General features: G+C 37.9%; 1 protein-coding gene across 8 annotated transcripts in view; it reads left to right on the forward strand.

Annotated features, from left to right (window-relative positions):
* Positions 1–15,562, forward strand: part of DLG2 (discs large MAGUK scaffold protein 2) — a 966,698-nt gene that overhangs the window by 687,562 nt on the left and 263,574 nt on the right. For all 8 annotated transcript variants that reach the window (XM_062487504.1, XM_062487509.1, XM_062487512.1 and 5 more), the window contains 2 exons: positions 1,877–2,013; positions 12,355–12,499. In XM_062487504.1, the coding sequence (XP_062343488.1) occupies positions 1,877–2,013; positions 12,355–12,499 (282 nt within the window). The remainder of the gene's footprint in view (positions 1–1,876; positions 2,014–12,354; positions 12,500–15,562) is intronic.

Raw genomic sequence — 15,562 nt, forward strand, 5'->3', positions numbered from 1 at the left:
GGGGAGAGGAGGGGATGGAAGTGCACCACAACCTAATCCTCCCAAGGTCATGGCCCAGGTGAGCAGTGCAGCTGAAGAAAGTTCTCTGGCTGAGGTCTAGCCAATTCATTTGCTCCCACTGGAGTACTCTCAGATCTTTACTAGTAGATGGGGTTTAGATCAAATTGATTATAAATATATCACCAATAAATATTATTCAATCATTGTTCCTTGTCTATCACTACTGTTTTAAAGAAAAATTCCATTCTTAATGCTTTATTAGAATATCTTTTCTTTGCTACCAGTGCCAGGAAAAAATTCTTCCCTGCTGAAAAAAGTCATAATCTTTTTATCCTTGTACTGACAGTAGCACATAAATAGTAAGAGTGATTGCCAGCTTTAGCTGGAAATTCAATAAAGCTTTATTTTAATTATCCCATACTTCTGAATTAACTTCATGTGTATTGTTAATAGTCAATTAATTAAGTAGTGTTTCAATTTGAGATATAAATTCAAAGGTTTCTCTTTTGTGTATTACTGGTTTGGCATTATCCATTAAGTAGTCCATTATGGTAACTGACCTCACATCTTTTTGACGCTAAAATAATGATTAAATGAAAATAATGTGGGAAAAAAATAAAATATCGAATTCACTCAAACCCCCCTTATCTCTGTACTCACACATCTTCTAAAAATGTTGTGTGTATTAATATACACTATCCCTTATTTTTTATTGCCCAAGCAGTCTCCCTTTTGAGTTTGTGATGAAATGCCAGATTTCAGGCAACTTGCTTTTTACTACTGTGTTTTGCTGCTCAGGCTACAGCAGTAACCAGCATGTTTCTTTTAGGAATGAGTGAACAGCATAGATTTCACAGATAAAACTGGTGATTACTCTCTAAGTAGATATAACTGTTTTTCTGTACAGCAGAAAGATAAATCCCTAGTTGGAGCAATAATCTAAGCAGGATATTGTCAGAAACAGTTTCTTTGTTCAGATGGAAGTTCCCATTAGCTACACAATCTCTGAAAAATTAGCTGTATGAAGTTAATTTTTATGGAAATCAAGCACAGTGATTTCTGTCTTTTCTTTGACTGAGAGATAAAAATATTCCTAAAAATTAAAGCAATTATTTGCTTGGATATGCAATGTGTCAGAGGATAAGAAATACAGGAAGAGGGGAAAATTGTCTTTTTTTCCTTCCCCCATAATTTGTTTATTTTTCCTTCCTTGAATCATATTGGAATGTATTATTGACATTGTTCCATATTTTGGGTCTTTGAGTGTTTATCTAGGAATTTCACAGATCACTGAATAGAAGTTATATATTTACAAAGGACTATTGCTTTCTTACTTTATGTATCCATATCCACAGATTTGTGTCCTAGAAAAAAACCCCACACTTCAAATCAAACACCTACATCTTTTCTCTCTTACTTTCACCAACCCTTCACTGTGGTGCTACGTGAACTTGCAAAACCTGTACTAGACCTCTCGGAGTGTTTTTGAAATTGTGTAGACAAGAAGACCTTTCATTTCGTTCTGGTAGATGGTGATGGATTTAACTCCAAAATAAACTCCAGGTTTTGTTGTTTTAATGCTGATCAGCTGAAAAAGCTGACCCAGAACTTCTTGATGTAGTCTGCACTGGAACCCAGTGAGGAGGGTGTATAGAATCATCACTGGTTCCATTCTTTTTGTCTCTACCTTTCTCTAATTGTAAACGGCAAAGAATTTCCTTACTTTAGTTCTGGCCCTGACCTTTCAGGGAAAGTGAAAGAGTATGTTATTTGTATTTCTGTAAAAAATATTCAAAGTCTACATTGTATATGATACTCTTCCACTTCTCTTTAATGTTATGTGTTGCATTGCTAATGTTTACAATATCTTTTCCAGGTCTAGGATTCAGTATTGCAGGAGGGGTGGGAAACCAGCACATTCCTGGGGACAACAGCATTTATGTCACGAAGATTATTGATGGGGGAGCTGCACAAAAAGATGGGAGATTGCAGGTTGGAGATAGACTTCTTATGGTAAGTATGACAAATTTAAATCCCATTTATTTAGCTGAAAATTGTTTTATATAAGGACTTTCATTCACCATACATCTTTCTGGAGTTAACCAAAACAACTGCTATAACAATTATATTTCCATTATCTTCATTTTACCCATTTTAAAAAATGTATATCTGAGACTGAAGTTTAAAAAAAGCATTCCTCTGGAAAACTAACTTTTTATGAAGGCAGTGTATTATATTACTTTGACAAACCTTTTACAGAGAAGAGAATAAATGTATTATGCACATAAGCAACAAGTCAAAATGCACCATGAAACGTAAAAGATTTCAGACAAACTGTTTGTTAAGGTAACACTGATTGTCCTGTTTGTTGTAAGCAAATTGAAAGATGTCAAAACACGCCAGTAACAGTCCCATGTAGCAACTGTCAGTGGACTACTGCCTACATTTCAGTACCTGTAGGAATACTTTATGTAAATGATCCATATAGATGTTAAAAAAACCCAAGCATTTACCAAATTTTCCTTTAAGGAAGTGTATTCTTCTGATGGAAATCAAGTCAGGAAACTCTGCTGCTGTGTGCCGTGCTGGTTCACTGTTTCTTATTGATAATGCTTTCCCACACACAGAGTTTGTTTAATTCAACATTGAGGGGGAAATCCTGACCCTGGTGAATCAGCACAAGTTAATCTATGTCAAGTTGTATTCATGGCAATGCATTTGCATAGATTTTAGCAGGTAGAGAAATATTTTTTTAGTAAGTGCAGTGAAAAAATCTTGTACTGCCTTAGCCCTGTTTTGTGATGTAATATTTGAGCAGTAAAAAATTGCCTCAACCTTTTCTGCTGCCTGTGAAGCTGTGACTAATTGAGGTTCTCTTTATTTGGCTGGGGACACTGTGTTCCAGTCATATATGAAGATGATCATTAATTTTATACAGAGTACTAAACAGAACTGGAAAGCCACTTGGTTGCTTGGTTTGTGACTCTTTGTCTTTTTTATTTAACCCAAATGGATAGATAAAACAGTTTAAGGATCAACTGGTGTTAGCAAAAGCAGAGCAAAACAAAACTAGAACTCAAAATTTCTTGGGCATTTTTTTCTTTGCACAATCTCAGCAAAGTGAAATTAAAGTAATTGTTGGATAATGAAGTTTTGGCTTATTTTGGTGCAGAAATATGTACTTTATTTGTATTTTTTAATTTGCATTTTAGTTATTTTGCAACTTGTTGCAAATCTGTTTCTCTTCAGCTGTTGTTTGTTGGTTTTTACCCTGGTGAGAATTCTTTGCAGTTTTTATGTTATCTGCAATCTTTTGTTACTTTACTACTAATTTCCTCCAATTCACAAGGTAGTAAATATATATATATATATCTGGAAATCAATTAGATGGTATCTTGGTTTCATTCAATTTCATGGCCAATGCACCAATAAATGTTATAGTTTAGATTTGCCAGTTTCAATATACTCATTTTCTGTTATGAGATAGAATTAGGAGCAAAAGCAAGGCAGGCCTAAAACTTAAAAGGGTGTAAAGAAAAACTTTATTAACAACACAAAGTAAATAACAAATTCAGAATAAAACCTTCAGACCACCCCCTCCTCCCCCCTCCCACACCTTCTTAACAACAACATACAGAAACACTTCAGCCAGTTACCAAATTAAATCATCTTTTTCAGTTCACTTTAGAGAGAGCAGTCTCCTCTTTGTTCGGTTTAAGGGTTTTTTCCACAAAAAGAAAAAAAAACAAAACAACCAGTTCCCTTGTGGCTTCACTTTTCACTAACTCCTCCCATCTTCACAGCTCTCCCAAACTCTGTTTATGGGCCATGTTAAACCCATGGGGTATTTACTTTTAAGAATGAACTGTTCAAAAGCAAAAGTCCTCTTCATCTCTCTTTTTTTCTCTGTTCATCCTTCATCTCCAGGACAGAGATCCCCTTTTTCCCCTCGGGGCAAAGGATCTTCCAAACACTCCAGCCCCCCGTGTCTTTTTCCACGGTTTGTAGGAATTTTTAGTGTAGTACAGTCCATCCCTATAGCTTACAAAAGGATTTTCAGCCAACCTTCCCGATGTCTCCTCGCTCTCCTTCCATCTAGAACTTGGCTCCTGCTTCACTGACTTTGGTGCATCCCCTCCGTTCCTTTTCCTCTCGCTCAAGGGAGGATGGAAGGTCTGCAAGCCTTACCCGAGCCTTGGAAGGGTTACAATCGCACATGGAGGATGTAGCGGCTGCAGCCGGGCCATGCCGGAGCTGTGCCGGGATCTCGGGACCCTCGGGCTGCTCTGGGGCGCTGGGCGAGGGCCGCACTCCAGCGTTCCTCTTCCCTCCGCCTTGCCCAGCAAGCCGGGCTGTGGAAGGGCTCTGCCAGAGCGGGGCTCGGCCGCCTTCAGCCCCGGCCCGGGCCCGGTGGGCACCGGGGCAGGCTCGGCCACCGCAGGCTGCTCCGAGCCGGGGCCGGGGCCGGGGCCGGGCTCTGCTGAGCCGGGGCCACACCGGGGAGGAGGGAGGGCCGGGATCTCAGCCACGGATGGGCCCGTTCTGCCCCCGGCCATCGGGGCCCCCGGCTGAAAACGGGACCCAGCGCCCTCCCGAGCCCGGCCCGGCCCGGCCCGGCCGCACGGGAAGGCCCCGGGGCTGGCCGGAGTTACTTGAGAGAGGCTGGAAATGAAAGAGGCTTTCCCGCGGTTTACCTCCTTCAAAATGTGAATTCATGGAAGCAAACTGACTTCTTCAATTGGTTTCTCATCTGTCAACAACCAAACCGGCCTCCAGTTGGTCCCATCACCTCACAGAGGAAGTTCTCAGGCAGAAAAAGTTCCGAGTGTGCCTTCCCCCAGGTGCCTTCGACGCACAACCAGCGCAGATGCAAATGCCCCACATTCACCCTCTTCAGTGTAATTTCATCAGAATTAATTTAAATAGAAGTATATATAAACAATATATAGAATTGTATATACCACTGTGCATAAATTAATTATTTTTCAGATTTTTATAGGAGTAGTCTGTTGAGCATCTCAGTCTTCAGCCACTGATTCAGCAGTCAGATATAGATATTTCTTCATGGTGACAAGTTTATACATCTGAAAATGAGCAGAGGTCATTTGCATTTATGTTTGATGTCTTTGTTCTTTCCTTTCAGTCTGGATTGTTTCTTTATTAACTGTTGTCTCCTTTTATCACTGTATGTAAAATGGGCCCCAAAAAATAATTCCAAGTATTGCTCTCCTCTAGTCATGTGCTTCCAGACCAAGCTTTTCTTTGTTGCATAAGAAAACACTAGTCAGGTTACTCTTTGTGTACCATTATCATTGCGTATTTGGAGAGATGTTTGCAAGTTTATAATATGTTTCTAAAATTCATGCAGATTTCAGCCACGTTTCTTGATTCTCTCCAACAAGACACCCTGGTTTGTTTATAACTTCTGTACCTTCAATATTTTCCTATCCTAATTTGTGAATTATCTGTCAGTTCATGGCATTAACTTCATGTTCCTTTATGAATAGCGAGTGAAAAAATTATTTATTTTGGCAGTGTCTCAACACAAAATTATCTTTGTCATCTATGCAGTCCTTCTTTGCTGATTTCTTATTGATTATATATTTGAATGGTTCATAGTTTTTTTTCTTTCTCAGTAGTGAATCCTTTCTTGATCTTTGTTTTTTTCCATCATTCTCTATAAAATTTAAAAGATTTTTTCATCCTTCTGGAATTCTCAGTAGCTACTGTGGATCTTTTAAAATTTCTATATCTGCATTCTAATAATTTTGTGTGAAATGCTTTCAGATCCCAAAGAAAGAGCAAATCAAATTAATATAAATTTAAGATGTAATGGAAGTGTAGATGCAAAATAAAAGCTAATATTGAAATGTAAGACAAGAAGGGGCCACCTGAACATTTTGCAGCTTGATGACCCTACTGTTATTGAATACAGATTGCACATAGTGTGTTAAGCATTTCAGAAGATGTTTTATGCAAATAATGCATTGTGGTTATTGTGAAATCTGTACAAGGGCATGTTATGCCGTTATCTTTCTGTGTCTCTATGCCTTCACTTAAGACTTACTAAACTTACTTGCACAGGAAAATGCTCCATTGTACAATAATTCTGAGGTATCTGTTTGGAACATTACTGGTGAAAGCTTGAGTGTTTAAACCAAAAACTGAATGGTTTTTCTAGGTATATATAAAAGGAAAAGACCAAAGCTCTTCTCTGAAGACTTACAGCTAGGAGAAAAATACTTCCTCACTGTGTTCTGCTGGTAATGACTGAGGTAATGTCTCATTCTGCTGGTGGTAATGCCAGCAGCAATGCACTGGGTGACATTCCCTCTGCAGTGGAAAGGAGCAAAAGTAAACCACGTACAGAGCATTACAGACCACCATGGTAATTCAGGGTCAGCTATAGGGCCAGACAAAGTTGCTCAGGGTTTTATCCAATTGCATCTCAAAAGTCTCCAAGGTTGGAGGTTGCAGAGCATTTCTGGGAAATCTGTTCCGTAGCTCAGCTGTCATCCCGAGGAAAAGAAGTCTCCTGATAACCTGTTTGATGCTGTCTTGTTTCAATATGTGCCGGCTCTCACTCATCCTGTTGCCACAAGTGACTCTGAAAAGCTTAGCTTTGCCTTGATGGTCTTCCTATAAGCACTGGGGGTCTGTTATTAGTTCTCTTCAGAGGAACCCCTTCTCCAGGCTGAAAATGCCAAGATACCCCATTTTCTCCTCGGCAGGTCAGTGCTCCATCCCCAACCATCCCAGTAGCACACCTCTCAATTCTCCTCCTTTTGTTATTTTTCCTGTAGTGCAGGAACCAAAACTGAACACAGTTTCCAGGTACAGGTTAATGAGTGTGAACTATTGGGGAATAAACCTTTGCTTGTTCTCCAGCCTCTGCTCCTGCTCATCCAGCCCAGGATGCCGTCGACCTCTTTGCTGCCAGGACGAACGGCTGGCTCATGCCCAGCTTGCCATCCATCAGGAGCCCCAAGCACTTTTCCATAGAGATGCTGTCAGGCTGTCAGTGACCAGCCTGTGCTATTGATGGGGGTTAGTCTGTGCCAGGGGCAGGATTTACTGTTTCTTCCTGCTGAGCATCATAAACTCTTCTTTAGGCCCTTCTTCCAGTCTATGGCAGCCCTTCCTTCAAGTATCTCACAGTGAAGTGAAATATCACCTCCAAATATGATGCACATCTCACCTCTTCAAGGTTGCTGCTAATGGTGATCAGGAAAAGATGAAAAATTGTTTCAGTTATTATAGCTCAGATAATAATTATTTTTATCAACCTCATACCTTCATCTTACTTTGCACGAGTTTTTATCTGCAGAATGAATAAATGAGAAATCAGTATAAAATTTGTACTAGTCTTTTACTAGTACGTAACAACACTTATAGCTTGAAACAAGACATTTTTCAGGGAAAATGCTAAAACCATTGGGATTTAAAGAAAATTTTAAGCTAATATTTATCTTTTATAACTATTAGCTTTTCTAAAATATGTCTCATATGCCAAAATACCCCTGCATGTTTGGGCCATATCCTGTTGCTTCTTGGCCCATGTAGTCACAGAGATCAGTGATTGTATACAACAAGAGATTTAATTTTGTTCTGTTTTCTTGATGAAAACAGGAGGAAGAAACAGGAGTCACTTTCCTTTTCAGAAATTTATGCTGGCTTTCTGAAAAAAAAGTGTTATTTTCTGATAATTTCATAGGACTGCAGTGAGGTTGTGATTGTGCAATAGTTGATGTGTTCCTGATAGGGTCCCCTACCAGTATCTCTTTCTTTCAGATTGTGTATGAAGTTTGTATTAAGGTGCATAAAATCAGAGCATGTCAATCAAGATGCATCTAGACTGGCATTTGGTTCTGATCAGAGGTGTTCTTTTGAACCGATTTTGGCTTTGTGTGATCCTCTTTTTAGAAAACAGCCCAGTGCTTGTGCAACTAACTCACAAGTCCGTGGGATTATAAGTATTTAGTTAAGGCAAACAGATTTATATCCTTCATGCAAATCATTTATCTTCAGCACTGGAAAGAATTTCACTTTTTGTAGCCTTTTAAGTGGGTGAGTTTTGAAAAAGGCCATCAGCATTCATTCTAGATTTACAGCTGGTGGGTTGCAGGTGTTTGCTGGCAAATGTTCACCCAGGAAAATCCACTGTCTGAATGGAAAGTCGAATATTACAGAAAAGCAAACATTATCACTGGTAAGGTAAAGATCACTGCTTTGTCTCATTCACTGAGTGAATCAAATCTTTCTTAGCCTAAATCAATGGAGGAAATGAACAAATCCCCTTTAAAAAAGGAAAATTAAACAAGACAGACTTATTCCTCTGGAGCTCTTATTCTCCTATCAACTTATATTGTTCTGAATGGAATTATTCTTTAGAGCACTTGTACAGCCGTTGTGGGGATTCTAAGCTTTCCTTGATGCTTTTTGAGGCTTTTGATTTTCAGCATGAATCTAGGAAAACTTCCAAATAAAACATTCTTGCTTAGGTTTCTACTTCATTGCCCTGATTATGCTATTTAGGGAAAAAAAAACACCCCAGTCTTTTTATATCTCTTCGGCATAATTTCTTATTGATTTCCCCCATCACTCAAATAGCTTCTTTGATTGGACTTGTATCTTTCATTTCCTTCTCTAGTGCGATTTTATTTCTCTTATTTGTTTCTCATGTTACTAGTATATTTTATATCACATACTTTCTATTTAAAGAAAAATCTTTCCTATTTTTTTTTCTTCACATGCTGTTTGCATTTTTAAATTTTCACTGCATGGAACTTTTCCCATTAGAGAAGCCCCATTTATTCTATGCCTTTTTTCTTTCTGACTCCTTTCCTTTGGGTCCTGTCACAGCATTTTTTGTCTCAAATATACAACTTTGTGACTAAACTGACCACTCAGATAAATATCTTTTTTAGTATTTGCCTTAAGTGTTTTTTTTTTCCTTAATTAATTGCTACTTAAATTGGCTTCTTAGATCCAGAAAGCTGGCATGCAGTACCCATTCTACCCACTCAGAATTAAGTCAGTTCTTCTGAACTAAAATTCAGCCTCTCAGAGCATTGCATGCTCTATACATTTTGATTTCTTACTTTGTGTGCATCTCCCACTCTTTATCTTCTTCACCTCTAACTCAACCCTGATTTTGCAAGCTATATGCAAAAATATATAAGGCTGTCTCTACAGGAGGAAGTAAAGCTTTGCTATGATGCATTTATTGGGCCAAACCACCGTAGAAGCCAAATCTAGTATTTGCAATTCTGTTACAATAGGCTTTTATGGAAGAAACAGCTCCAGAAATAGTCTCTCTTGGCATAAATCTCAACATAAAAGTCAACTACAACTTCATTTTTCCTATTAATATCATCTCTCTACAATGTTTTAAGGAATTATGTCCAGAGATATTCCTATGAAAAAAAATTGCATACTAGAGTCATCTTGCAATAATATCTAGGAGGCTGAATATTCTAAATATTCAAGTTTTTTGTATATCAGAATACATACAGATGTCTTTATTTTTGATGACTATTTTATGCTAAAAAAGTAGAAAATATATTGATAAATGCACACAGGATTATTAATAGGAATTGTAGATCCAAAGCAAGGACTGTCTTCTGAAGGCAACCTGGAAGTGTAAGTCTAAGCTGATGCTGGTGAATGACTAAGGAAGATGATCTTATGTCCTTCCCAAAGACATCCCAATTAAAAAAGTCAATATGACACACTTAGGATCTTCATTTTTGTGAGTGAAACAACAGGTTGGTTTGTTTGTTTGATTGTTTCTCTTGATGTACGTTGAGTCTCTATTTCTTTGTTTACTGAGAAGTCCAGGACAAAATTATTTTACATAAACTTTGCCATGAACTCTAGCATCTTTAAATGTATAAAGATAAGCATAATGCTGAATTGCATTGACTTTAAATCTTAGTTTAGAATTGATTGAACTCCTTAAGTCTAATTTTCCGGGTTTCAGTCATTTGTACGGTGTTGGCAAAACATGTGTCCCATAATGTTATTGTCAGAGACAAGATGCAGGACCTGCCATATCAAATGTGTTTTCTATGCATCATACTTTACTTTCTGTTTCTATAATGGCTTTTTGTCTTTACTGCACAACAGTGACATACAAGTATCTTGTGTGATGGATTTTTATCAGCTAGAATTCCCCCAAAAAAAAACCCCAACAAAAACCAACAACCTACATCTTTGGACCAAAAAAAAGTTGTGTCAAGTCAATTTGTGTCACTTCTAAAATGACCAAAAAGTCAAAATACAGAAAGTTCTAAGATATTTCATTTTCTGTCTTTTTTTTTTTTTTGACTGAGAACATTTTTTACAGCAGCTGTATAGTGGGTGAAGTTATGTGAGATTTTCTCTACTTCAGAAAAACTTAGGATGAAACACACGAAGGTAGATACAATATACAGACAGCGTGGGAAAGGAGAAGAGGTAAAGGGTAAACCTTGTGGTCATCTTTCTAATATGTGAGAATCTGAAGTGTCTGGCAGTTTTGAAATACATAAACAAGAAGGGCATCATTTCAGTCACTTCTTCCTGCCAGCTTATTAATTTAAGTCTTTTTTTAATTAAAGGTATATGTAAGTTATTGCTCTTAATAACAAAGAAAGATACAGAAATTTATAGAAGTCAGGTATAAGATTTTTATTTAAATGTAAGACCTGTCAAAGTACCGCATACCCTGTCAGCAGATCCCTTCTGTGTGTTAGGCTCTATCACTGCTTTTCATGTCAAATGATCATACCTGCCATTGTCTCTTTTAATTACCCTTAAAACCAAGTCTGAGAATTATACAAGGAAAAAAGTTTAGACAGAATCCTTACATTCAGCAATACTGTCCAATAGCAATCATTTTTTCTTGGTGCTGATGGAATCGTCTGGATGTGACGAGTCCTCCAGTGATTTGTAAGAGCTGGATTTCTTTCTAGTTACCAAACCCTTTGACTGTTGCTTATTGTCGCATTCAGGTTTCTGATAATTTATTGATATTAAATTCACAATAAATAATATTTTTTTTCTGCAATATACTGTAATGTTGTGCTATCGTGAGGAGGGAATTCTGCTTCCTTTAAAAGGAATCCTTGCAGTAACTGTGGAAGTTGGAGGACGGCAATTTAAATGACAGTAAAATGTTCCATATACAACATTCACTGTGAAATGTAGGTCAGTGGAACAGGTTCCCCAGGGGGGTGGTCACAGCACCAAGCCTGCCAGAACTCAAGGAGCAGCTGGACGATGCTTGTAGTCATGTCGTTCAGTTTCAAGCAGTACTGTGAGGAGCAGGGAGCTGGACTCAATGATCCTTATGGGTTCCTTCAACTCTGTGTTGGTGTTCTGTGATTTTGTTATTTCTCTTGTCTTATGCCACATGCCTGAAACCTTGATCTGCACCTTTTCCTTTTTTCTACTATCCTATAATTTCTCCATTCCGGAGGTTTATACATTTTGAGGCGGGGAACATTCACGATTCTATTTATAGGAGGAAAACCTATTGTTGACATTCTGTGAATACAGTGGATTTATATGTGAATAAATGTTATATGCCTCCACAATGAACCATTTCTGGTACTATTATGATTTTCTTTTTGTGGGATTAAAGCATAAATAAGTAAAGCTTACTGCCACCATTTCCTTACCTACTTTATTTATTATTTTTTTTAACTCTTATCCTTGCTTGAGTGTTTTTCTTTTCTAAAAAAAAAGCACAGGACTAGTACTATATTATCTTAGTTTTTCAATGTCATTTTCCCATGCTTCCAGAAAACTGATGCTTTCACAATGAAAAAATACCTTTTCCCCATCCTGAACTGCCCTTTTTCAATTCCTGCACCTCCTAAGTATTCTATATGCCATTTTTTGTCTCTCCTTATTTCAGTGGTCAATGTCATATCAGTGATGCAAAGATTTGGGTGTGTTGGGTATTTCTGAGGTCCCAGCTATGGAGGCTGAGATGAATTAGGTAGTTTATTTTGTTAGGTCAAATAATGTAGACAGTTTCTGTAACTGATGTGGTGCTATTTATTATTAAATATGATTTTATATTGGTGATTATAGCAGTACCAGAACATCACAAAGGACTTTTCTGTTGTCAAAAACAAGTGCCCTCTTGACCTATTTTGTTTCTGTATATCAATATTGCTACATCAGTCTTCGAATATGCATGTGCTAAGAAAACTGTGCTTCCTCCTCTGCAGTAATATTGCTTCTATGATCTTTATAGTGTTCTTGGTTTTCAGCAATGTTCAAAAGATTTTGAAAACTGCAAAGATGTGTCATTTTCGTATCTATTTCTGCATTTCAGCTCACCTTTCTGATTTTTCCTCTAAGGTAAATAATTACAGTTTAGAAGAAGTTACCCATGAAGAGGCAGTAGCGATACTGAAGAACACATCAGATGTAGTGTATCTGAAAGTTGGAAAGCCCACCACCATTTACATGACAGATCCATATGGTCCACCAGATATTACTCACTGTAAGTTACTTCTGCAACTTATTTTACAGGAGATATTTCAGTTTGTCAGATGATTGTATTTTTTCATCGCTTGTTCAAAGTACCCCATTAAAGTTTATGGAACTTTATGAAATGTTTATTGCCACCCTAAGTGTGCTACACTCAAGAAATATTGCAAATAATTAATTCTGCTTAAGTATTTTTCCAGCAAAAGTAGCAATGTAGAAGATGCATGGCTGTGCTGGTTCCCATTAGTGATTGTCCAGGTGATCAGACTGAACTGTAACTCTTGTGAAGATTACAGCAATAAGTATATGCAAATGCATTTTGAAATATGATTACATTTGTAGCCTGGAGTCCTGTGTCCACTGAAAAATTGGAACAAGCAGCAAACCATCTTGTACAAACTTAGCAGAAGCCTGAGGCAAATACATCTCGTATTTGAATAAAATATTTTACTGGAATGTAAAAATCAGTGTTCCACTTACAAAACTTTACCTATTTTCTCCGGATATCCAATTCATGAAGACACAGAATGGTTTGGGTTGAAAGGGACTTTAAAGACCATCTAGTTAAAGTCCCCTTGCCATGGGCAGGGTCACCTTCCGCTAGACCAGGTTGCTCAGAGCCCCGTCCAGCCTGGCCTTCAGCACTTCCAGGGATGAATGGCATATCCAGGGATGGCTTCTCTGTTCCAGTGCTTCATTACTCTCATAGTGAAGAATTCATAAATCATTGGTCCACTTTGCTTTATTCTCAGTCTATCCATTAACTTTATATACATTCGTCTGGGTGCTTGTTTTTTTGCAGAGGACCAAGCCCTTATTTGTCCTTACATTCAGTGCACACTGTTGCAGGAAATTTTTAAAAATAATATGGTAAAAGTCAGTGAAGTATCCTATAGGAAGGGAAGATGACCTCATTTTCAAACAAACTGATTTCAATCAGTCTATCATATCCATGCACTCAAAAGCACCTAGGCTCATGTCCAGCACTCAGGTAGAAAGATGTCCATCCAGGTGCATACCCAGGACTCCCTGTGGTGCCCATGTGCAAGGGTTGGTGGCTGGCTGTGGATTCTTTATCATACATATATATAGATTTTATGCTGACAACCTCCTTGCTGGAGTGCTTTCTGTACTCTTAAGGAGACGACAGCAGTAAGGATCTTCTGTCTCTGCCATCTGTCCCTACTCTGCATGTCTTTAGAATTTATTCACATCTCTGTTGTCTCCTTATCTGAGTGTCCTAGGCTCCAACCTATTCTTTATCTCCCATCACCATCTCTTAATGGCTTGAATATTTGTTTTAGTTTGGGTGTAGGCTTTCCTGGCAAGTTGCATGTAATTATACTGAGTATTGGTGACTTATTGATGAATACAGCTTTATCAATACATGCCACTCTTATGCCCTTTCTGCCAGTCCTCTGGGTGTCCATACTCAGGCATTTCCATTCCCTTGTCATTCACACCAATCTTAAAATTTCAACTGCACTCTCTATACCACTGGTGCCCCATTAGTCTAAATAGCTCATTACTGAAAACTCCCTTTCTTCATTAGTTGTTCATTAAAAACTGTCTGCCTTGGGTTCAACTACCAACAGGGACCAGCTGCACTATCCAACAACTGGATGAAAATATAATCTTTGACAAGAGCTTCAGCAGTTGATCCATACGCATCATGATTTCCTGCTAATAATTCTGTGGACACTTAAAGAAAACTGAGGGTGGGGAAATTTACCGAGGCCAGTAAGTGCTAAGGTTTTAGCACTTTTCTGCACTTTTGCAGTGTTGCTATTGTGGACTGACAAAGTTGAAGGAAAAGCTAAATATCCCAAATTCCCCCTTATTCAGTCTGCTCCATGAAAACAGAAGGGAAGGTTTTGTAACATGCATGTCAGTGGCATGCTCAGCTGTGCTGAGGATGCCTGTTTAGTTAGCAAATGTTACGACAGATGGCAATCATGTTGTTCAGTTGCAGCCTGCTCTGGATCTTAGCAAAGCCCAGGAAGTAAAAGTGCTAAATGTCCCTATCCAATCTCCAGCTTTATAATACTTTCAAAATAATAATTTTTCAGTTCTAAAACAGTGTGGTTTATTATGTCAGATTATAGATCAGCAGCATATGAGAAGACAGAAACGATTCCAAAGGGAGAGTAAAGGTTGAAAAGATTTGCAGTAGCCCTTCCCAAGCTGTTGGTGCGTACAGATTCATTTATCCTCAGGGAACCTTTCATTATACCTACATGTTCAGAGTATTTCAGAATGCATAATGGCTTTTCCCTGTAGGGAGATTTTGCTTTGAAGCATTCTGTATCTCAGCATCTGAAAAAAAAAAAAAGACTGAAACTAATACTAGAAAGTTAAGCTGTCTTCTTCTCATGAGAAAATTAATCGTAGCTCACTGCAGAAGCATGTAACATTGTTTTTTCTATTTATCATTTCTTTTTCTAATTAAATTAACTAGAGATAGAATACAACTATTGCTGCATATCTCCAGTCATAAATATCCCAGATAACTTCAGAATAGCAAAAAACACACAAACAACAAAGCCTGCAAACCCGATATATAAACAGACAACACAGTACTGTAACTTTCATCATTAATCATTAAGAGATTTGCATTCATTTTCTATTTTAAGTATACAGATTTACCGTGGTCTAAATAACATCTATGTTGATACTGAAATTTCAGTTATACTGGGGATTTGGGCACCTTTAGTAGGTCACAGCTTTGAATTTATACAGAATTCTTGCTGCATAAAATTCCTACTTTTATCCTGCATTGAGTTCCTACTACATTACTCCCATTACTGCACACTGGAGCCAAAAAGATTTCTTTTAATCTCATTCTTTCCTAATTGCATTTCCTTCTGCAAGTTAGTCCTAAGTGAAAAAAATTATTCCTGTCTCCCAAACAGGAGACCTATTCAGGCTCCCTCTTCAGGAGCTAAAGATCCTCTAAAGAGTGAATCCCTGCAAATAAGACAGCATTACTGTTTTTGGGTTTTTTCAGGAAAACTCCAGCTGTTAATTCTTTCTTGCTATATTTTAAGCTCTCTCAAGCTAGAATTGTTTGTTTTGC

The sequence above is a fragment of the Cinclus cinclus genome, chromosome 2, assembly GCF_963662255.1.
Source record: "Cinclus cinclus chromosome 2, bCinCin1.1, whole genome shotgun sequence".
Taxonomy (NCBI): Eukaryota; Metazoa; Chordata; class Aves; order Passeriformes; family Cinclidae; genus Cinclus; species Cinclus cinclus.